This window comes from Ambystoma mexicanum, chromosome 3q (assembly GCF_040938575.1).
Source record: "Ambystoma mexicanum isolate Mex_15411 chromosome 3q, UKY_AmexF1_1, whole genome shotgun sequence".
Classification (NCBI taxonomy): domain Eukaryota; kingdom Metazoa; phylum Chordata; class Amphibia; order Caudata; family Ambystomatidae; genus Ambystoma; species Ambystoma mexicanum.
In genome coordinates, this window is record NC_090926.1 from 687,691,315 (window position 1) to 687,714,809 (window position 23,495).

General features: G+C 45.4%; 1 protein-coding gene across 1 annotated transcript in view; it reads left to right on the forward strand.

Moving 5' to 3' along the window:
• LOC138448004 (probable cation-transporting ATPase 13A5) overlaps nucleotides 1–23,495 on the forward strand; it is a 512,982-nt gene that overhangs the window by 405,457 nt on the left and 84,030 nt on the right. The window contains exon 24 of the mRNA XM_069604536.1: nucleotides 20,628–20,724. Within this exon, the coding sequence (XP_069460637.1) occupies nucleotides 20,628–20,724 (97 nt within the window). The remainder of the gene's footprint in view (nucleotides 1–20,627; nucleotides 20,725–23,495) is intronic.

Genomic DNA, 23,495 nt, shown 5'->3' on the forward strand with positions numbered 1-23,495 from the left:
TACACTCTGGTATATTCAGAGTACATATAAATATTTGATAAAATATCACTTTCATCAACATTTAAAGGTTAAAAACGGTTAGATCATATTATCATAAAGGTACATAATTAATATGACGTAAATACATTTTACACAATACATTTCATGACTCAAAAAGATAACTGCACATCAAAAAAGATATATATTACTTCAATCTTCATTAACATTAATGGCCTCTTTCGCAATAACTTTAATTGCATTTGTCAATAACTCTGTCAATTGCCTTAATTGGCATTGATTGCCCTTCAATCCTTATTGGTAATAATTCCCAATTGCTCTTAAACCATCAATTTCAAACTACTTATGACAAAGGACTAATACATAATTGACAAGTCTTGATCTGGAAGAAACTAGTTTCAATGCTACAACCCTCACAACTGGGTTTCGACTCCTTTACGCATTGTACAAATTCACTAATGACAAACAACATGAATTACCAGAAAATAATTACAGTCAACATAGTTAAACACATCACGGAACAAGAAGCATTCGTATTTGTCATGGAAACTATGTGAATGGATACAAATATGCACCAGTGATGATAACTAAATCACAACCTTTGTGACTATAATCTGGCAATACCTCCTAATCATGATCATCAAATGATGCTTTTAATCCACAAACCAGTTCCAAATAGTACACCCGATAAAAAACAATCTGCTAATCGAAGATGGCCCTTACCTTCAATTACATGCTGAAAATACTTCCTTCTCCCGCAGTCAAAAGCACAGGAATTATCCATGTATGGAACATAAATTGGTGGCTTGTACCCGACTGTATACTTCCTAATAAACAAGTACAAATATAAGACCCAATCATGCCCACAGCTATGTGAAATGCAAACTGTCCGTTGGCTACAGGACAGGAGAGCTGTGAACACTCCAACCTCCCCATGTTTACGAGTGTAATTAGGCGGAGTGGCGAAGAGTGGCAGTCTTGCAGCTCACTCTTTCTACAGTCTGTTTCCAGTGTTCACACGCCTGGAGGCATGTCCTTACTGCTGCCTTCACTCTACCATAAAGCAGCCTTTCCTCCGTGGAGCGGACGCAGAGTGGCGAAGAGTGGCAGTCTTGCAGTCTTGGCTGTCATGGCTGCCAAGACTGCCGACTCCACTAAAACTGCAGAACTTGAAAAGCAGACCTCTGGTAATGAGGAGGGTCGCTTATTGCACAGTGTGCGTCCCTGCGCCTTTTCCAACAGTTCTTTTCTGGGCCATGGTATGCCCAAAAGATTTTGTTCTTTTTCCGCACTCAAAAGGGCAGAAGCAGTCACAGTTTTAAAACCCAAATCTAATGATCTACAAGTCCTCACGGAAGAAGGACGAACAGAAGAAAACACCCTACCTTTGCCCGCGGGTCGTTCTATGGAGTAGCAGGTAATCAGGAGTATTGTGGGCCTGGGGAGGGGCGGAGTGGCAAAGAGTGGCAGTCTTGCAGTCTTGGCTGTCATGGCTGCCAAGACTGCCGACTCCACTAAAACTGCAGAACTTGAAAAGCAGACCTCTGGTAATGAGGAGGGTTGCTTATTGCGCAGTGTGCGTCCCCACGCCTTTTCCACAAGTTCATTTCTGGGCCATGGTATGCCCAAAAGATTTTGTTCTCTTTCCGCACTCAAAAGTGTAGAAGCAGTCACAGTTTTAAAACCCAAATCTAACGATCTACAAGTCCTCACGGAAGAAGGACGAACAAAAGAAAACATCCTACCTTTGCCCGCGGGTCGTTCTATGGAGGAGCAGGTAATCAGCGGTATCGGGGGCCTGTGGAGGGGCCCGCCCAGCCCAGTGTCGCCACCGTCCTCCACAGCGTCTCTATTGAGCAGCCCGCCGGCTCTCTTCTCCGCGCTCTGGCTCCTGACTTCCTCCGGAGGGAGGGACGAGGGCCGTGAGCAAAGGGGGAGGGGCCGGGGCTCTCCAGAGCCAGGACACCGCCTTCGGGACACCCAGGGAGCAGAGAAGAGTAGTGTGACCGAGGACTCAGGTAAAACTGGGTCAAGGAAGAATAAAAAGGTGCCGAGTGAGATCACCCCTCTCTCCTCTGGTTCAGATGCACCTCCTCCTGCACGTCCTCCGCCTCCCCAAAGCATGGTAATCAAGCCATTGGATCTCCCAGGAGCCACATTAAGTCAAGAGATCCTGTCTTCAAATGGTTCGGAGAACAGGATCAAGACCACAGCAATTGTTCATACGCACATAAGCCAATCTGTGCCAACAATCTTTCCCCAAAAGTCTCCAACGACTCATCAAGAGTCCACAAACTTATCTTCGACACACAAGGCAAATTTACTGCTTTTGGATCAGCCTGCGGATGACGCAAACACCACAAAGTGCAAATCTACCAAAAACAAAAAAAAGCGTCTTTGGAGCCAAACTAACTCACCCAAGAAGAGCAATAAACGTCGCCAAAAGCCAAAAGAAAATACAAAGTTAAAGCCACCAAACAAGAAAATGCTGGCTCTTCAACAGTCGGCTATCTCCAAAACCATCGGGGCAAACTCAACCAAAAAAATCTGGGTGCCAGACTCTGGCAAAATACCAGCTGCTAGTCTGGTCACTGATTTCTTTAACACTTTTGCCCCAATGGCGAGGGGGGGTCAGGAGCTGGGGGGGGGGGGTCAGGGGTGCTGAAATACTAGAGGCAATTACTTTCTGCCAACCGTGTCAAAAAACTAGAAAAACTGACTTATTTAGAGGTCTCCCCACAAAATCCAAAATTTCCAACAAGATGCAAGATCCCCCCAACCCCAAACCCTCATTGTTGGAGCTGGGACCCCCAACTCAGGTAGTGTCCCTCAATCTACAAGTAAATGCACCACTACTGGCCCCGGGGCAACAAACTACAACAAGCAAACAAACAAGCAAGCTACATTGCCTGACTGTTATGCAAAGCCAAGCTTCCACACCAGTCAGCCTACTAGACCACATTGCTACCCCTCCATACGGAAGCCACGTTGCCCTGCCCTAGCCATATGTCACAAAGTACCTATTCACTAACCAGTCTGTCTCCCAATGCAAAATTCTGATTTTCATGTGCCATGTTAAATTGTGATTCAGCGCCACTCTGGCTGCCTTGGCAACCCTGAACTGAGATGTGTCCTGCATATTCTGTGATACTGTGATTCAACGCCACTCTGGTTGCCCTGCTAGTCTTGAACTTAGATGTGCCCTGTACCATTTTGGCTGCCCTGCTAGATCTGAACCTAGATGTGCCCTGCATATACTGTGATACTGTGATTCTACGCCACTCTGGTTGCCCTGCTAGTCTTGAACTCAGATGTGCCCTGCATATACTGTAGGTTGCCCTGCTAGTCTTGAACTCAGATGTGCCCTGCATATACTGTAGGTTGCCCTGCTAGTCTTGAACTCAGATGTGCCCTGCATATACTGTAATACTGTGATTCAACACCACTTTGGTTGCCCTGCTAGTCTTGAATTTAGATGTGCCCTGTACCATTTTGGCTGCCCTGCTAGATCTGAACCTAGATGTGCCCTGCATATACTGTGATACTGTGATTCAACGCCACTCTGGTTGCCCTGCTAGTCTTGAACTCAGATGTGCCCTGCATATACTGTAGGTTGCCCTGCTAGTCTTGAACTCAGATGTGCCCTGCATATACTGTAATACTGTGATTCAACGCCACTTTGGTTGCCTTGCTAGATTTGAATTTAGATGTACCCTGCATACACTGAGATTTGAACTTAGATGTGCCTTGCATATACTGTGATTCAACGCCACTTTGGCTGCCCTGCTAGATTTGAACTTAGATGTGCCTTGCATATACTGTGATTCAACACCACTTTGGCTGCCCTGCTAGATTTGAACTTAGATGTGCCTTGCATATACTGTGATTCAACGCCACTCGGGCTGCCCTGCTAGATTTGAATTTAGGGGCACCCTGTTTACCCTCTAAAGCAGTACTGCCTGCCCGCACACAGTTTTTTGTTCACTGTTTTTTGCCCCATTGTTGGATTTTCAAACCCAGGTAAGCCGCACTAGCTGCCTCAATCCACCTACACACTGCTCTGTACCCATTTTATGACCTCCTCACTGAGTTAACAAAATGTTCCTCCCAGGCATCTATTCAATTCTGCTGAGAATCATTCTCCACCTCTTCAAATCCGCATGCCCGCATAGCTCTGCCCCCAGCACTGTCTGCCTAGACTACACCCTACCCCACCTCATAGAGCCCAGCAACACCTTCATGCTTCCACAATTCTTTCCTCCAAGCCTATCAGATAGGCTCACTAGATTACGGTCCAGACTACCTAGACTACACGAGCCCCGAGCCAGAGATTCCACCCATCCCAAACTCACCAACCGAACCACCATTAGCACATGCGCCAACCTCACACTAAAAAAACTCAAACCTCAGTCACTCAACACTATTACTAGCAAAAACAAAGCACGCATTACAGCGACTACCCCCACCCCTACAAAAACCACCACACCTCCGATTAAAGGGGCCCTCATCAATGCACGTTCCATAATTGCCCATGCCACGGACATCGCAGACCTCATCATAGCCGAAGACCTAGACTTCCTAGCCATAACAGAGTCCTGGCTCCATGCAGCTGCAGGCCCTGCCCTATCGCTAGCCATCCCCAATGACTATACCATCATCCGAGCAGATAGAACCGAATCTAGAGGCGGAGGCTTGGCCATCATCGCCAAAACCTACCTCAACATCAGACTAGACTCCGCTACACACCTTCCATCATGCGAAGCACTCACAGCCAAGCTACCCACTGCTAACTCCCAAACGATATCCATTCACCTACTTTAGAGACCGCCTGGACCCCTGGGATCCTTCGAGGAAGACCTCAGTGCTATCCTCACCGATAACCTAAAAAATTCCTCGCAATGCCTCCTCCTAGGAGATTTTAACCTAGGCTACAAAGACCCCAAAGACCATCAGGCCACCCTCATTAACAACACCTTGTCCGAACTAGGTTTCACACAAAAAGTATCCAGCCCTACCCACAACAAAGGAAGAACCCTCGACTGGGTAGCAAACTATAACTGCGCTGCACTCATCACCAATAACTCACCTCAATCTTGGTCTGACCATCACCTCCTCTCCTCGCTTGAAGCCTCAAGCCCCATAACCAACTTAACATTAGCCAAAGCCATCCCCACGAGAAACAAGAAAAATATCACAGCGGAAAAACGGATCCCACTCATTCTCCCCACGCTCAACCGACTCCCTGCTTCCAACCCTTACGACCTCGTAGAAGGATACAATAATACCATGCGCACAGCCTTAGACTCCATCGCACCCCTAAAGCTCAGAAAAAGCAAACCAAAAAAGCACCTTAACCAATGGTTCTCCAGCCACCTTGAAGCGCTTCGACTAGAAAAAAGTAAAATGGAACAAATCTGGAGACAGTCTCCCACAGACCACAACAAGTTATTACTAAACAAAATCAAGGCCAATTACAAAAAAGAAATTATAGCTGCCAAACAAGAATCCTATAACCAGAGGATCGCACATTCCAACTCTAGCACCAAAGAATTGTTTACAATTATCAAAGAATTGGAAACACCAGTGCTTGTCCCAGATACTTGCGTGAAGAACAAACAATGGTGCACTAGTGTCCAAAATGCACTAAACAACAAAGTCCTAGGCCTTCAAACCAAAATTAAAAATAAGAAAGATTCCCTCTCCAAATCAACCAACCCCATTAATACCCCCCCTAGTACTCCACCCACTCACATCCCACCCAACAGTACTCGCTTTAGCTTCTCCAAAGTCACTACCCTAGAAGTGGAAAAAATCATTCTTAGCCTCAAACCTTCCAACTGTAAAGGTGACCTCTGCCCCCCACAAATCATTAAAGATGCGGCAAGAGACCTATCGCCATTCATCACCAGACTCATCAACGCCTCATTCACCTCAGGAACAGTCCCCAGCAACCTCAAAGAGTCCTGGGTCCTCCCCCTCCTTAAAAAAACCTTCCCTTGACCCCTCTATCCCGACCAACTACAGACCCATTACCACCGTCCCCTTCCTGCTTAAGATACTAGACAAGACAGCATACCAACAAATCCAAAAACACCTAGAAACTAACCACCTCCTAGGTACGCGACAATCAGGCTTTAGACCCCTACACGGGACTGAAACAGCCCTCATTGATCTGAAAGCCCAGATAGACACCATCAGAGACAACGGTAAAACTGCACTACTTCTCTTACTAGACCTCTCCGCTGCGTTCGACCTAGTTGACCACAAAATCCTTTGCAATCATCTAGATTCAGCCGCGCACTTCTCCCAAGAAGCCATCAGATGGATCGAGTCATTCCTCAGCAACAGATCCATGCGTGTCTTCTCCACCACTGCCGCTGCCGACCCCATCCGCATCACATGCGGAGTCCCTCAGGGCTCCTGCATCTCCCCTACTCTGTACAACGTGTTCACGAAGCCCCTGTTTGATGATCTAGATGGCCTGGGTATCACCTATACTAATTACGCTGATGATACACAGACCCTCATCCCGCTGACGGGAGACTACAACCAGGATTTGGCCTTGGTGAACAAGGTGTACCTCATCATCCAGGCATGGATGGCTTTGCACAGTCTATGCCTGAATGATGACAAGACGGAACTCATCATCCTTGGGTCCTCTACAAACATAACCAAATTAGACCAAAACTATACCAACTTCATCATAGACGGGAACCCGATCAAGGTTGCCAGAGAAGTGAAAACTTTAGGAATATACCTCGACTCCGCCCTTACCTTCCATAAACAGGTTAGTTCCATGGCATCTTCCACAGCCTACACATGTAAGCTTATAAGAGCTGCCAAACCCTTCCTATCTTCCCAGAGTTGCATTATACTAGCCAGAGCCTTGGTATTATCCAAACTGGATTACTGTAATGCCCTCTACGTCAGAGCCAGCAAGCAAATCACAAACAAAATTCAGACGCTCCAAAACAACGCTCTCAGAGCTGCGCTTAACATCCCCAAGAGAGCCCACATCTCCAACATCCGGGAATCCCATAACTGGCTCAACACCTCAGACAAAATCTTGCTCAAAGTAGCATTGCTAACGCACAAATGTCTGAACAACGCTGCCCCATGCTACCTTGCAGATAGAATATGCAAATACACCCCCAACAGACCCACCAGAACCTCTAACGCAAACCTACTAATAGTCCCTAGGTACAAACGCACTAAAATGGGCGGCAACAGCTTCCAGGTGAAGGCACCCCAACTTTGGAACGCCCTACCACCATCCCTTAGGTCACCTCAAACCTTTACTCACTTCAGACGCAATTATATCCAATGGATAAAGAACAAAGAGCTCTAATTCGTCTAACCCAACACCACACTGCCGCCAACCTAGAACGAATGCTTATCTGCAAACTCCCTAATATATCTGCAATGTAGGTATAAGATATGTATAAGCTGTAAGTGATATGTATATGATATGTACAAGCTACCTCACTGTAACACTGTAAGTGATATGTATAAGATATGTACAAGCAACCTGTAACCAAGCTTTGAATAATCTGCTGCTCATGCGCCCTCATACTCTCGGGTCTGGCACGCAATCCAAATGAATAAACTAAACTAAACTAAACTACCCCCCTGTGAGCCCCGTGGTTCAGCCATCACAGACCCAAGGAGAGCTGGATTTGATTCCTATACCACCCACAAAAAACCATACCCGAAAGGAGACAACCCCTCGACTCAGAGAGACCCTCCTCCCGAAACTCTGACTCTGCTTCTGGCCGCTCTTTGAAAATCAAAGCCTTCACAACTCCTACAATCCGTAGAAAAGACTTTTGAAGAAGCAACGTTCCTTTAGAGATACCCCCGCCTAACATCCAGGAGCAAAGTGAAAAGCATGGGAGTACAAAACGGATAAGTGGGCACTCACAGGGTGGTGAAATCAGAGAAACCACATCTAGTAAATAAAGTCCGGCTAGGCGTGATTCCCTAGATTTCTCCATCAACACTCCAGCAAGAAAGCTGACAACAAATGAGGCGTATGTAAATAACTGGATTCACAAGAACTTGCCAGGCACTCCCAATGACTCACCGACAAAAAAGAAACCGGGCATTCTATCCATCATGTCTGCGGTGGCAATAGCCCTGGCCCCATTCACAAAGCTTTATGAATCAATTAATGACAACCTGAAAGATCACAACACCATACAGGCAATGATGCATATGAAATGTATCTTTCTGGAAGGCTACATTACTGCCTTGGTGAACTCCTAAAAATAAATAAACTTGCTTCAAACGAACAACTAAACTACGTAGCTCATCGAGCACAAGACTCGGCGGTCATTTGCCCGAAAACTCAAGCACGGCAAATCACCTCAACGAAGACCTTCCAAGATGACGGGGAATTCCGCACTGACTCTAGGGTCGTAGCTAACAATTCTGAGCAAAGTGAGGTAATTCATATTAGTGAAGATTTGCCAGCCAGAAGTCTCCAACATCAATCCCAAAGTATTGATAAAGACAGAGCATATCCAATATTCTCTGTACTAACTGAGAAGCAGGCTGAAAACATCGAGCAGGTGGTAAACGCCCCTCTAACGCTTCAGCCAAAGAAACGCACGACAAAAATAAAGAGATGTTCTACCTCTCATCACAACTCTAGCCTTGTCTTCCAGATTATCAGCTCAAAAGGAAATCAAAAATCCCCAAGAACAACAGAAGAATTCTTAACTGATGAACAATCAATGAACATTAGCCAACACCTTGAAAATGACTCGGCAATCAGCAAACCAATTAGAAACAAGGCTAACACTGAGAAGGAAGACAACCCCCCTCTGCCTCGACCATCAGTCAGCCCTCCCTTTTGCACTTTCGAAGAACGAAGAAAAAATCTCCATCGCACTCCAAAAAGCAAACCAGTCAATGAGAGCTCACGGAAAGTATCGTTCTCCTCAAGGACAAATTCACTTTCTCCAACTAGCAGGCCCCCGAATTCGGGACACAGGTCCGAACACAGAGAAAGGGGGAAAACTACCAGCAAAGATTTGCCCTTGCAGGCCCACAAACAAAAACATTCAAAAGAAAATCTTACGGGAAAAGAAAGACTACAAACGGTTCACTATAAATCTAGAACTGATAGTTACCACGACCAACCAAAACTTTCTGAAAAACCTGTGTGGCGACTGAAACTAGAGCAATCCTCAGAAAACCGTGATGAAATTATCCTTAGCAGAGGAGGCATTCTAATCCTATTTGGTCTTATCCCAGCCCTCAGGCAGATTAAATCAGAAGATCTGAAGATTGTGGATCTCTATCACTCCAAGCGGAGAGCTAAGACCTACTTGCACATGCCGTCAAAGAAGACTTATATTCGAATATTTGAAGAGGCTGATGAATTATTAAGTTTGGGCTATCTGGTAACAGGAAAAACTTCGAACCAGACTGTTCGCAGAGAAACACGAGCAAATGCTCGCACATGGCCCTCATCGACAATCACCACCAGGACAAAGCACGAGGAGCACCAACATAGGAGGGAATATACCACATAAAAAAAAGAGACACATATATCCAGCTTCGGATAAAAGAGGAAACAGAACCTGCTCCCCAGTCAACTCTAAAATCAACCAGGACTGAGCCCTAACCCGAAGAGGGAACAAAAGAGGTCCAACAAATGGGAAAAAGACAGCTCTAAAATCTAGCACAAACATATGCAACGCAATGAAAAAGAACTCTCCTAAAATGTCAACAACACGTATCCTGAGCAAAGACATTACAGAGGACAAAAGATTGCCATCTAATTTGCGCATAAAAGAAAACCTCCATGGGATCTGATCTTGGCTCCCTAAAGCACTCTCCAAAAACCTCAATAAATAGCAATTTGCAGGTCGGCAGAATGACGACACTGACATCCCCCTAGCCGACCATACCTCAACTGTACTAAAACTCTGCTCATGGATCACCCGAGGAGACCTCCACTTGACCATTCCGGGAGATGCAGATTTAGAATCTAACGACGTAATCTGCCTAAAAGAAACTTGGTTAACCAACAAACCCATCTTAGAAGGTTATGACCTGGCCCTGTCTCTGGCTAAGAAAGGCTTGTTAGGCCGTCCCTCTTCTGGCCTTCTCACGGCATGCAGAAATGGAAGGGCCTTGAAAATAAAAGAAATCCTGCTAACTACTCTATAAATCTTGCTAGTCCTCTTGGAATGGGAAGGTTTGTCAAAAACCAAAAACACAGAAATAGCAATTCTAAATATTCTCTGGAATCCGGTCACCACAGACGCAAAAACCTACTTATCTATATAATGGAAAAAATAATTTATGACATACAGTCATTGCGCCAGATGTCACATCTTATAATTTGCGGAGACCACAATGCAATATGCCAAAAGCTCTCTGCTTCTGCCGGCAAAATCCACAAATGGACTGCAGCATCAAAGAGAGGAATCCTTTGGTCTAAATTAATGTCTTCCAGACATATGCACAATCTTGACTCCACCTTCAAGTTAAAAGACCGTCTACCGACATGGGAACAGGTCTCTTTGCGAGGAACAAAAGACTGCATCTTTGTATCTCGCCCCTTCCTGGGAAGGATAACAGCTTTTGAAGTTCGCAAAATGGCCGACAGTGATCACAACCAACTAATAACAACTTGGTCGACCGTGCTTAACACTCCCAACCTTGAATCCTTCGGAATAGAAGTAAATAATCAGGGAAACCGGCTAAAACTCACAACAGCTGCAGTCAAAAAACGGACACAATGATACTCCTAAAGAAGTCAGCTGGAAGCATTCCCTGAACCACACTACGTGTCCTTACTTGTGCCGTTTGCTTCGAAAAAGAAACCCTCTCTCACCTTTGGTGCCTCTCATAAACACTCCTATGATGCAAAGTTGGCAAAAAAAGACGAGAACTGCGCAAAATTAAAAGAAAATTGAAGAAAACACTGTCTAGTCAAACGGAATCCAGAATCAGAGAAGCAACCAGAAATTACCGAAATTGGGTAAAAAAAACATTGTTTTACCCTTTACCAGCAAGACGCGGAAAACATCCTGAAAGCGATTTGCGGCAACAAAGCCAGGGAATTCTGGTCGCTTATGAAAACTGCAACACCTTTGAAGAAAAACTCAATCACAAATTCTATGGGGGAGCAGAAATGGATTGAGCATTTTTCATCTCTCTTCAAATCCCCCGCACAGTCGGACCTAAGTCGAAATGTTAAAAACCGATTGAGATGGATTTTTTTTTTGAAGATCAAGAGGAAAACTTTAAGCTTTTGAAAAAACTAAAAAACTCTCAAGCAGTTGGCCCGGATGGGATATCCAATTTGGATCTTAAAACCAACCCTATTGAATGGTCAAACCTCCTAAAAAAGATCTTTATGAGATGCGCCCAATCAAAATCCATCCCTCCATCCTGGACAAAGGCAACCATTGTTCCCATCTACAAGAAGGGGGACGTTAGTGATCCCTCAAACTTCCGCCCAATAGCTCTCTTAGATTGCATTGGAAAGGTCTTTGGTGCCTTACTGTGGAAAAGATTTCAAGCTTGGGCTATGACAGCTCCCTGCCATGACAGATTCCAAACAGGATTCAAGAAAAACGTTGGAACGACTGCTAACATTTTAACCATCAGCACCCTGAAAAGTAAGGTCTTGGAGGGCAAACCAAGAACATTTGTGGCCTTCATAGACCTCTCGCAAGCATTTGACCTAGTGGACAGGTCACGCCTTTGGTTAAAACTTGAAGGGTGGAAACGCCCCAATGAGATCCTTCTGCCAATAAAAGCTCTGCACACGGACACAACACTTAGAGTGGGCACAACCCCGCAAGGTCACCTTTCAGCAGAAATCCCCACTGCAAGAGAGGTGAAACAGGGTTGCCCCCTCGCTCCCGCGCTTTTTCTGGCATACATGGGCGGGTTTGGATAAACCGAAATCCTTACTAAACCTTTTCCCCCAAAATTGGCCAACGCACAAATCAGTCGACTCATGTACGCCAATGATTTCATTCTCTTCGACCAGACACAGATAGGACTCCAAAGACAACTAACAAACTTACACCATTACACAGTAGAAAACAACCTACAAATTAAAAATATTGGTCCTGGAGTCCGTGCCAAAAAGATCTGAAAAATATAAATGGTATTTAGAAGACACTGAGATTGAAAAAATAAAAGAGTTCAAATACCTCAGCGTACTGATAGACAGTTCTAAACAAGAAAGCGCGATGCAGGAATCTCTGAAAATCAAAATAAAAACTCTCTGCACAAGGAAAAGCAATAGACCTGAAATTTGGTAAATTTTCGACCATCCCTGTGATCGAATTTTATAAGAAGAAAGTTGTGCCTTCGATTACATATGGAGCGAAAGCAATGCCTTTGCTACCTAAGAAAGTTTGGCAAAGGCTTGAAGGCACTTTTTGGAGGTCAGTCTTGTCATTACCAAACTCAACTTCGATGCCTGCAATAGGGTGCAAACTTAGTCTCATCTCCTTGCTAGGTACAGTAAATATTAACTTGGTCCTCCTATACCGCAAATGTATTTCTCAAAACGGACAAGAAACGTACACACTTGTGGGCGAAGAAATGCATGCAGACACAGTGAAAATGCTTACAAGCTGGAAAAAAGACAACCTGGCGCTGTTGAGCTCAGTTGCTTGCACGGAAGACAACCTAATAACAAACCCGGTCAGGGTGACCAAGAAATTGAAAAATCTTGACTGGTCGCAAACGCAAGACGAAGCAGCCTCAAACAAACTTTTAGTACACCTTCCGCCATCATCGTGCAAAGTCAACGAACTCCAGAGATACAAAAAGAAATTCCAAGCAGAACATCTAGGAATTACCTCCCTAAGGGCAAGACTGGACATAATGGAAACCAATGAAATTCGCCAAATGTGAGGTATCTCGATTACAAGTGAGTGTCGCCTTTGCAGTAATGAAAAAGAAACGATCTGTCACCTGATCCTGTCCTGTCCGAAAAACCATTCGATAAGAACAGCATACCTTGATCATTTCCGGCTTGATGACCAGTTCGACAATGACCAATGGTGGCAAAGACTGATTGGAGGAGACAGAACAACCTGGCAAATAGCCCTAGTGAAGCTCCGACAAGAAACTATGAAAATGCTGTAAATTTCCTTTTGGAACACACACACATAAATTAAAAAAATTAAAAAATAAAAAATTAGGCCATTTCATGATCTTTTACTCCTTGCACCCTTCTAACTAATGGGCCTAGTGATGGGATGCCTTCAACTACACTGGCTAATCCGGAACTTATTTAGTACATTTAAGACATATGTTCAAAGAGGGCCCCCAGATAAAGGATCTGACTTACATGAATCCCTATGAAAGGCATTCATACCAGGCCTCTTATCCTTCAGTGGAATTCAAAGCAACCCTAGCCTAACTTGATGTGAAGACCGGCCTTCTCCTCACTAGCTACTTAGCTTCTTTTCCCTGTTGTAATTTGGTGTAGGCTCTCATCAACCCTATACCCATAAAGCATTGAAAAAATATGGGATCCAGGTAATTTCCCAAGCAATTACAGGGATGTTAGCTTTTAGGTCATTCCAACCTACCACATCAGGAACGGCCCGTGAACCTGCTGCCACCAGGGACAGAAAACGGCCATGGTCTGTGGAACAAGCTGCTGAGTGTGAATCCCTCCAGATTTGTTTCTAGATCTATGTCCGGAATCTGCAGTTCAAAGAGCAACATTGCATGAGCCTGCTCTTTTTGCACCACCCTCTCCTTCCCTCATCTTTTGGAAGGGGACTCCTACCCCCGCACTCCCCAATTCCGGCTCCATGGCCACCTCCTACATCCCCCTTCTGCACCAAACTATTCCCCCTCGCCCTTACCCCCCCCCCCGGCACCCCTCTGCCACCCGACTCTGACTTCCGCCTTGGGAAAGCACAGAGCACAGTTGTGTGTCAGACTTTTTCGGGCAGTTGTTTTGTGCATCGCGCTTCTCACATGTGGTCCACAGACCGCATACCTTACTTAAAGCTGGATCTCCTTAATGCAACACGTTGCACATGTACAAGGTTTGATTTTAGGAGCAGCAATTGATTATCTTTTTTCTACTTTACAAATGCCATCAGAAATTACTTCCTTTATAATGTTGGCCTTAATATGGGGCCAAGGAGTCCCTGCATCTATTGATGACATCGTCAATTGCTGCCTATTGTTGCTCACATGCCTCACCTCACTATGCCTTTGACAAGAATAGTAGTTAACTGTTCACACAGAGAATAAGTAAGAATTTGCAGTTTGTAGTCACTTACAAGACAAGTACCCCCTGATGCAGACTATATTTCGCTGCGATGGTTTTCTTCTCACCACCTTCAAAGGTAATTCTCCCCGATGTACCGGTCGACATGTGACATGGCACATTGATAGCTTAACCCTGACACGTGTACAAAGGACAAGGAGGACCAATAATGACTCTTCCTTTAACCATGGGAATACGGGGCAGGATTCCTTGTGCTACACACTCATCAGAGTCAAATGGGCTCCTAGCAACAAATCAAAGTCCCTTCTAATAATTGCTTCATTTGTGGCCTCCAAGTCCCACTGACGCAGAGTACTGCAGCAGACACAAGCAGGACTAGTGGATAATGGCATTGTCCTCTGGATCATCTGCAACCGAGTTAGCAGCAGTAACATGTTCAATGTCTCTCACATGTGCTTGCCTCAACTCCTCATCTGGAAGAGCATATGTGTGAGGTCCAGAGTACAGGTTCATCTTCAGCATCGTTAGGATTCCTACATGTGTGGGTGATAGGCTTGTCTTTCTGTCTCTGATGAGCGCCCTACTAGTGTGTGCCTTGACCCACAGCTTCAAATTCTATTCTTCACTATAATGTCAGGCCCCATTCTCAGGATCTGCTGTTAGCACACATGAACATGAGCGATCGCATCCATGATGGTCGTGTTATCGCTGCTGACAGCCTGTGCAGCATTTTCAAATGTTACTAGAAGCTGTGAGTGGAAGTGAGTGGAAGCAGTAGGCGACCCTGGTTCAACGCTGTGTTGCATCACATTGTCGTTGATAGCTTTGTGCTGTTAAATGAGGAGATGAAGCATATATAGGGTTGAATTCTAATGGGTGAGCATCTCCTGCATAAAGCAAAGCCGGGGACGGCCATTTGCGGAGTGCAAACTTCTCATCATATTCTGGGATTTGACAGTATGACTGAATTGACCACAAAATGTGTGATATATTTGTATTTGTATTTGTTTTATTTGTAAAGCGCAACCAGGCCAAGGGGCATACGGGCGCATCAATTTACATGCAGGTTACAGTCGTTACGCTACAGTTATATACAAGTGATCAGTATAAGTACAGTAGGGCAGGCAGGAAAATTGCGTTCACATTCTTTACAAAAGATAATGGCGATGCAAATAAATAAATAAGAGAGGTACGCAAAACAGTAAGGCAGAACGATAGGCAAGTGGACTGAGGAGGTTAGACCGTCATGGTGTCCATGTCCAGGAGCCAGTGTTTAGTATTGCGCTTGAATACATGGAAGGAGGGTTCTGATCTGAGAGAAGCAGGGAGTGTGTTCCATAACTTAGAAGCCAGTATGGGGAAGCTAGCACCTCCCGAGTTCTGGAGTTTGAATCTCGGTATAGTCATTGTTTGTGCTTGTGCCGCTCTGAGTGGTCTTGAGGACATGAGGTGAATTGATTCGTAATGTAGGCAGGAGCGAGGTTGGCCCTAGCTTTATGTGTTAGAGCAAGAGATTTGAGTGATATTCTGTGCTCAACCGGAAGCCAACGCAGGTAGCGTCTAGTCTCAGAAATATGCGACTTCTTAGGGATGCTGAGGGCTGCCCTGATGGCATTATTCTGAATTACTTGAAGTTTGTTAATATTTTTATGGCTAGTACCTAAGTAGAGAGCGCTACAGTAATCAATTTTGGACAGAACTAAAGTTCTGGCAAGTGTGATGCAATTAGGTGTGGTAATAACGGCCTGCAGGCAGTGATTAGTTTACATGTGTATGCGGGTGATGCTGCTACCGCGTTGGTTTGTCTGGAGAAGGATAATGTGGCATCAAGGTAAATGCCAAGAGTTTTAGTGTTGTTCAAGACTGTGATAGAGTTACCCTCTATAGTGAATGATTTGTAGGAAAGTTTATTTTCTTCAATTTAGCATGTGTGCCGAGGATTAGTAACTCAGTTTTATCGTCGTTAAGACAAAGACGGTGTTGCGCCATCCATGCTTGTATCACTGAGTAGATGTCGTTAAGAGTTTTGCTGTCAGTTGCATAGTCTCCAGCGATGGGAATGAGTATCTGGGTGTCGTCCGCATAGTAAGTATACGTAACACCCAGATAGTCAAGGATGTCAAACAGGGGCGTAGTAAAGACATTGTAGAGCGTAGGAGACACGCAAGAACCTTGCAGAACCCCACAGGGTACCGGGGATGGTTCAGCAGAATCAGTAGGGGAAAAGACCCCCATAGTTCTGTTCGCCAGGAAGGAGCTGATCCAGAAAGTGGCAGGGTCGGAAAAATGGGTAGTAGTGGCAGAGCGTAGTGGCAGAGCGTTTGGTGATCTACCAAATCAAAAGTTGCTGATAGATCAAGCAGTAGGAGGAGTGCTAGTTTACCATTATCTTTTAGCACTTGAATTTTTGTGGTGAGATCTATCAAGGCAGTTTCTGTGCCGTGTCTTGGGCGGAAACCAGATTGCCTCAGTCCCAACAGGTTGTTAGATTCTAAGTAAGCCTGTATTTGTAGGTAGGCTGCTCTATCCAGTATTTTTAATAAAAAGGGTACAATAGTAATAGGCCTATAGTTTGATGGATTGGCAGGGTCAAGGGTCGGTTTTTTGATTAGCGAAATGACCCAGGCGTCTTTTAAGTTATCAGGCACTACTCCAGTTTTGAAGGAGGCATTGATAAGGTTAGTGATAAACGGCGCTAGATCATGTGCAGCTGCCTTGATGGTCGGAGCAGGGCAAGCGTTATCTTGGCAGTTAGAAGGTTTGAGTTTTCTAATGATATTCTCCACTTCCCATATTGCCAAGGGGGAGAAATTAAATGGTTTGCACGTGGGCTCAACGGTAGGGGTCTTGCTAGGATATTGTTTGTAGTCGGGGTCAGAGAGTAGCATACATTTTTTCGCGTTAATTTTAGATTGTAGCCTTTTTATTTTATCCAGGAGGGCCTTCTGGATGTTAGTGCACCAAAGTGCGTCTGTGATGCATTTGTCGACAGGAGCGATAGGCGATTCTAGTGCTTTTAAGATCTTAAAAAGTTCTTTTGTGTTCGATTCCGCTTGTAAAATCCTTTTGTTATAAGTGTCTTTTTTAGCAAGTATAATGGCCTTTTTGTAGTTGGATGATGCTAGTGTCAGCGCAATCTTATTAGTTGCCGATTGGCACTTTTTCCAGTGTGCTTCTGCATTTCTCTTAGTTTTGCGCAGTTCCCTTAGGTGTGGCCTGAACCACGAGTTCAAATGGCGTTGAGGTTTGGATTTGCGGAGTTTTAGGGGGGCGAAGGTATCCAATGCTTTAAGTATAGCCTGATTATAAATATCCACTAGGACTGTGGGGTCCGAGGTGGAAGTATTGTTGAGGAGAGGGAGTATTAGAGGAAGGAGTTTGTCCGGCGTAATGTCTTTCTTGTTTCTGGTGTAGGTATGTGGGTAAATGATAGGTGCAGGACATAGTGTGGTGGCTTTGATAGAGAAGGTTATTTTGTGGTGATCGGACCAAATGCATGGTTCGTTGGATAACAGATCAATAGTGCAGTTAAGGATAGTAAGCCAGTCTAATGTTCTTCCTTTAATATGTGTAGGCTTGTGAATAATGTGGGTGTGACCAAGGTCTGATAAAGTGTTGGCTAGGTCAATGGCGTTTGTATTCAGTGTGTCATTAAGTCCAAGGTTAAAATCACCAAGTAAGATACTTTGTGAATTGGGTTTGGTATTAGTAGATACCAGGGACACAATGTCCTCTGTGAATGTGGAGATGGGTCCTGGTGGTCGGTAGATGAGGTGCACTGTTGCAGTGTGGTTAGGTGACAATGGGAGTTTGATGGAGAGGGATTCAGCAGAAGGGATTTGTAAGTCCTGAATAATTCTAACGTGAATGGTGTTTTTGAAGATAAAGGCGAGTCTGCCTCCCTTTACCTGATTAGTGTTTCTATCACATCTGATGATAGCATAGTTATTAGGTATGGCTAGGGCTAGGGAAGGGGCGGATGCTGCATTTAGCCAAGTATCAGTAACCGCAAGTAGGTTAAGCTTTTCGGTAGTTATAAAATCAGCAATGCCCAAAGCATGGGCTGGGAGGGACCTAGCATTCACCAAGGCTGCTTTAATGACAGTGTCTGTTGCGAGGGTTTTCTGCGTTGGTGAGGGAGTGTCAGGCAGAGTGTTAGGGGCTCGGCTAATATCAGGATCACTAGCCTGGTTAGCTAGATTGTTTTGCTGATGCATTAGTTTATTTCTCTTGTGGGGGTGGGCCTGAGTAGTTATAGTCCCCAGTCAGGCTCCTAATCTGGTGTTTCTACATGTAATACTGGGTGGTAAGAGCATGGTGTGGTTTGAGCATAATTGCTTATGGTATTGTTGGGAGATGATGATACGCTATTATATAGCTTAGAATATAAGCACCGTTTTAATGGGGAGGTTCTGGAGTTCAGTCTAAGGGTTCTAGAGGTGGTAGTACAGGGTTGATTTGGTGTTGGTCTAGTGGCAAAGTGGCGTAATGAAAGTGCAGGGTCATCCAGATAGGGGTTAGCACAGACCATAGTGTTAAGCCGCAATGTCTTGGAGATCGTTAAATCGGGAGTGAAGGTGGGCGTGTGGAAGCTAGTATGTTGATGAGATAGAAGTGTCCAACGTCTGGTGTAGATGTACAGTAAGTGAAGAAGAGTAGTTAGGCACCAATACATAATGGAGGTATGAGAGGTACGTGTAAGCAGGAATTGTGTGTTAATACTCTAGGTGTACAGATCAGCTGGTACGCCAACTAATATGATGCAGACAACTTAAGTGAGAGACATTTCACATACCCGACATTATGAGTTTACAATCCTTCTGTACTAACGGATACGAATAGCAGAAACACTTGAAATAGTCAATATTGCAGTCAATATAAAGTATAGCTAGTTTGAGTTGCAAAGCACTGCAAGCTGCAGAATCAGGGAGCAATTCTGTAAGCATATAATGTAAATGTAATACAAAGCGCTGCAAGGCAGCAGTAATCAGAGGTGCTTCGAAGAGCACACAGTAACAGGTGAAGTGCTGGGCTCTGCTAGGCAATGGTAATCAGGACATTATGTTGGCAGTCTCTGCATTTGTATTTTTGGGAAAGTGCAGCATCATGTGACTCAGGCAGCGTGCAAGGCAGGGCACTTAGTAGTAATGTCCTTCTGCCATTGCAAGCACAATGTTGATACCTGTGTCTCATCATAAGTTTGCCGGTCCGTTAACAACGATACCGGTACCGTTGTCACTGGACCGGCAAACTACGAGTTCTGCTCGCGGGTGCCTTCCTGCCCGCCAGGACTGACCTGGTGGGTGTACCGGCACCCGCGCGCAGAGCATGTCGGATGCACCGGCACCATTCTGAATGGTGCCGGTGCATCCAACCACCCCATTCCCATTGAGCCCTGTGAGGCTTAGATTGGAATGGGGAGCATTTTTTTCTGCCGCCTGCGAATGGCAATTGCCGGGTCCGGCGGGGTTGTAATGACCCAGTAATTGCCCATTCGTGGGTGCCAGAAATATTTGCAAGTTTGGCGGCAGCCTGCCAGTTTTACCTGCAAGGCTACCTCCAAACTTGTAATGAGGCCCTGACAACAAATCCATAAGTTAGTTATTTCAGTTTAAGCCAATCCAAAATCTTGGCGTTGAATGCTGCCACAATGTTTGATCCTATGTGTGTCTTCTCCATGGCAAATATTGAACGTGTTGTTTCCAGGCAACATTTTTGAAGCATGCAGTTGAGGTACTTGCGGTTGCATGGCCAGTGTGGAACTCCTTAAAAGAAGCACTGTGTGCTGTGATGCACAGATGTTGCCTCTCCACTGGTTTACATGTCCATTTTCACATGAATGGTGTGCATGGCAGCCTCTATTTTCCAGGTATTTCTCAAAGAGTTCTGACATGATTGCGCACTGCAACTGTGGAAACATATGTGAAACTAGGTTCACCATATTTGTAACGAATTCCTAGAATGCGTGGGTGTCCACCAAAGAATAGGGCAGTAGAGGACCTGATAACACTTTGGCCATCTTTCCTTGAAAGAAAGCACAGCCAGGGAGGATTTCTTTGGTACTTTGTAGAGTAGGTAAAAACCTAACTCAATGGCAATCATTTTACAAACTTTCAAGGATGAAAGCATATGTCGATGCTTCCAAGATTCGAACTTGAGTCTGACAGGGTCAAGGCAGCAGTAGTGGCTTAGTTTACTGAGTTTTCTTTGCCATCTTACGTAAAAGTTGCATCAGTTTTGACAATTTTAGAATATTCGGACTCTGTGTTTCACATTGGTAGCATTCTATGCTCGATCGAGGTACTTTCACGCGTCATAAGGTGAGGGGAGTAAGATGCTGCGCCATAACCAATGAACAGTAAAATGGTGATGAGCAATGTTTGATTTTTCTCAACAGGGAGGGCCGCTGCGCTCTGGTGACCTCATTCACTGTCTTCAAGTACATGACTATGTATGCCATGGTACTCCTCATCGGCATGGTGCTGCTCTACTGGGTAAGATTGCATAACCGGGGCCATGCCTCTCTCTAATTTGTAATGATGTAACCAGGATCAGACAGGCCTGTCCATCTCAACTACTTATAAGCCAATTTTGTGGAGGGCATAAAGCCACAATTACCTGGAGTGGCTACATAGACCCGCAAAGTTTAAACTTCTCTTAACACATTTTTGGGACCGAAGCTTGATAAGAAATGTACATGTGTTAAGGGTGTTGCTAAAAACGATTTTGCATTAAATTGTTCTCCCTGGTGAAAAATGTAAAATGGTGAGCGGACAGACCATGACTTTAAACCCAAACCCTTTGAATCAATCATCCAGATGTGTTATGGGTGTCCCCCTAACATCTCAATACTGGATGGAGGTGGCGGCAGTGGGGCCACTGCCAGTAAAGCTGGACATACAAAGCGAATGTTCAATTACTTGCAGCAGGTAATGAAGTAATGATTTCATGAGCAGCAGCTACAACTGGCTCCTGGGTATCCTGCATCACCCAGTGAGCAGGGGCTAGCTCCGGGGTGGGGTATCCTGCATCACCCAGTAACCAGGGGCTAGCTCCTGTGAATCCTGCATCACCCAGTAAGCAGGGGCTAGCTCCTGGGTATCCTGCATCACCCAGTGAGCAGGGGCTAGCTCCGGGGTATCCTGCATCACCCAGTAACCAGGGGCTAGCTCCTGGGAATCCTGCATCACGCAGTGAGCAGGGGCTAGCTCCTGGGAATCCTGCATCACCCAGTAATCAGGGGCTAGCTCCGGGGTATCCTGCATCACCCAGTAAGCAGCGGCTAGCTCCTGGGAATCCTGCATCACCCAGTGATCAGGGGCTAGCTCCTGGGAATCCTGCATCACCCAGTAAGCAGGGACTAGCTCCGGGGTATCCTGCCTCACCTAGTAAGCAGGGTCTAGCTCCTGGGAATCCTGCATCACCCAGTAAGCAGGGGCTAGCTCCTGGGAATCCTGCATCACCCAGTGAGCCGGGGCTAGCTCCTGGGAATCCTGCATCACCCAGTAAGCAGGGGCTAGCTCCAGGGTATCCTGCATCACCCAGTAAGCAGGGGCTAGCTCTGGGGATGGAAGAGCTAGTATGTAGCCAGTCGTGTACTTGCTGTACCCGTGCATAGAGTTATAGCATGCAATTATATATTTACCTGAATATGTTTGACATAGGTTGGCACCAATGCAAAAAGAAACTCTGGATACTGCAGTTGATCATTCTTATCAGATGCCTGTGTTCAAAGGTTTCTGTCCCGGTAACATAGGTTTCCTATGTCACACATCTATACTAACTGGTCTAAACTCTTTTGTACAAAATGAGCGTTAACTCAATTCACGAGCTAGGAACAGTCTATCAATGTGCCATGGAAGAGAGTCAGACCAAGCTTCTACAAATACATCTTCTGGGTCTTGTTATGATATGTTGGCTTAATCTGCTTGGCCTCAGCTAGGACCACAATTGGCCCATAAAATAGGCGATGCTGTTACAGAGTTAGCCATGGATCAGCAGGGATGAAGAGTGATGGCCAGAAGTTTGGTTAATAAGTGATAGTAACTGAGATCACTATGGGCAACCTGCAGACCATAATTTCTAACCTGCATGCCATTATAGAAGGGGAAATACCATATGCAAATCAGGATTGTGCCACCCCTAACGATTCAGTGAAACTCAAAATAATAGGTTTATAATAGTGTGGAGGTGGGTGTGTATTGCCGGCAAGCAAGACAGATTCTCTTTCTTGATCCTTCTCAGATAGAGGGATACCAGCCTCATCACACATGACTAGGGCCAATTCTCCCCCTCGATGTGTGCATAGTAGGGGAGATACCACAGGAATAGAGATATTGGGTGAGGACCCCCCCATTGGTCTTCTGCTACTCAGAATCCACATACCATTCAGCCCGATGGGCCATCGGCAGACTGCCCCATGGTATCTGGATTGAGGGGCCCTCAGATGATGACCTTGATCTTGAGTGAGGAGGGACATTGCCTGGGGAGCATACCTGGCCTTGTTGGTGGCTCAGATCAAGCCACAGATCCCTGATGTGCTTTCAGGAGCATCTGAGGTCTGAGGAGGTGTGGAGAGAAGTAAGATCACTTGTCATGTACCGAAAAGGTGCACACACTCCTTTCCCCACACACAGAGGGAGAGGCAGACCTGCGAGATGCAGGTGGGCCCCATCTATGCCACTATCCAGGACCTCTGCCCGGAGCGATCTAGACCCTGTCAGTGTATACTAGTACTCAGGCAGCCATCAATTAATCTCATCGCCGGTTTCTCCTGCTGGTTCATCCCGGCAGCCATACTGGAGTGGAATTCCACACAGTTGACTACTATTCAGATGAGCATTAAAGAGCATTTGTTATTGTCACTGAATCACCCTATAGTAAAGGGAACTAACTCAAGGCTCTCTATATTCTCTCTCAGGCCGGTCTCCTCTGACACCTCAGAACATTAATTAACACCATTCTGGCGTTTCACTTTCCAAATTGTCTCGTCAACTTGCTCTATATATAAAAAAAGAGGAAAGTAAGAAACACATTTTCCAAGGAAAGGGAGTACAATCAAGGGAAAAGGGACAGAAGAGAATTGAAGAGGAAAGAAAGATAAGGACAGAAACCACTTCTGTGTTCCTGTGTTTCCATTTACAACTAAGGGTCTGCAGCTACAAATCAAAGATGGTGCGCTGATGTGCTTATGATGGCTATCTCTAACCATGTGGTGAATTACACGCGCGTTTAGTCTTTCCTGCATCACGTGGGCAACATAGGA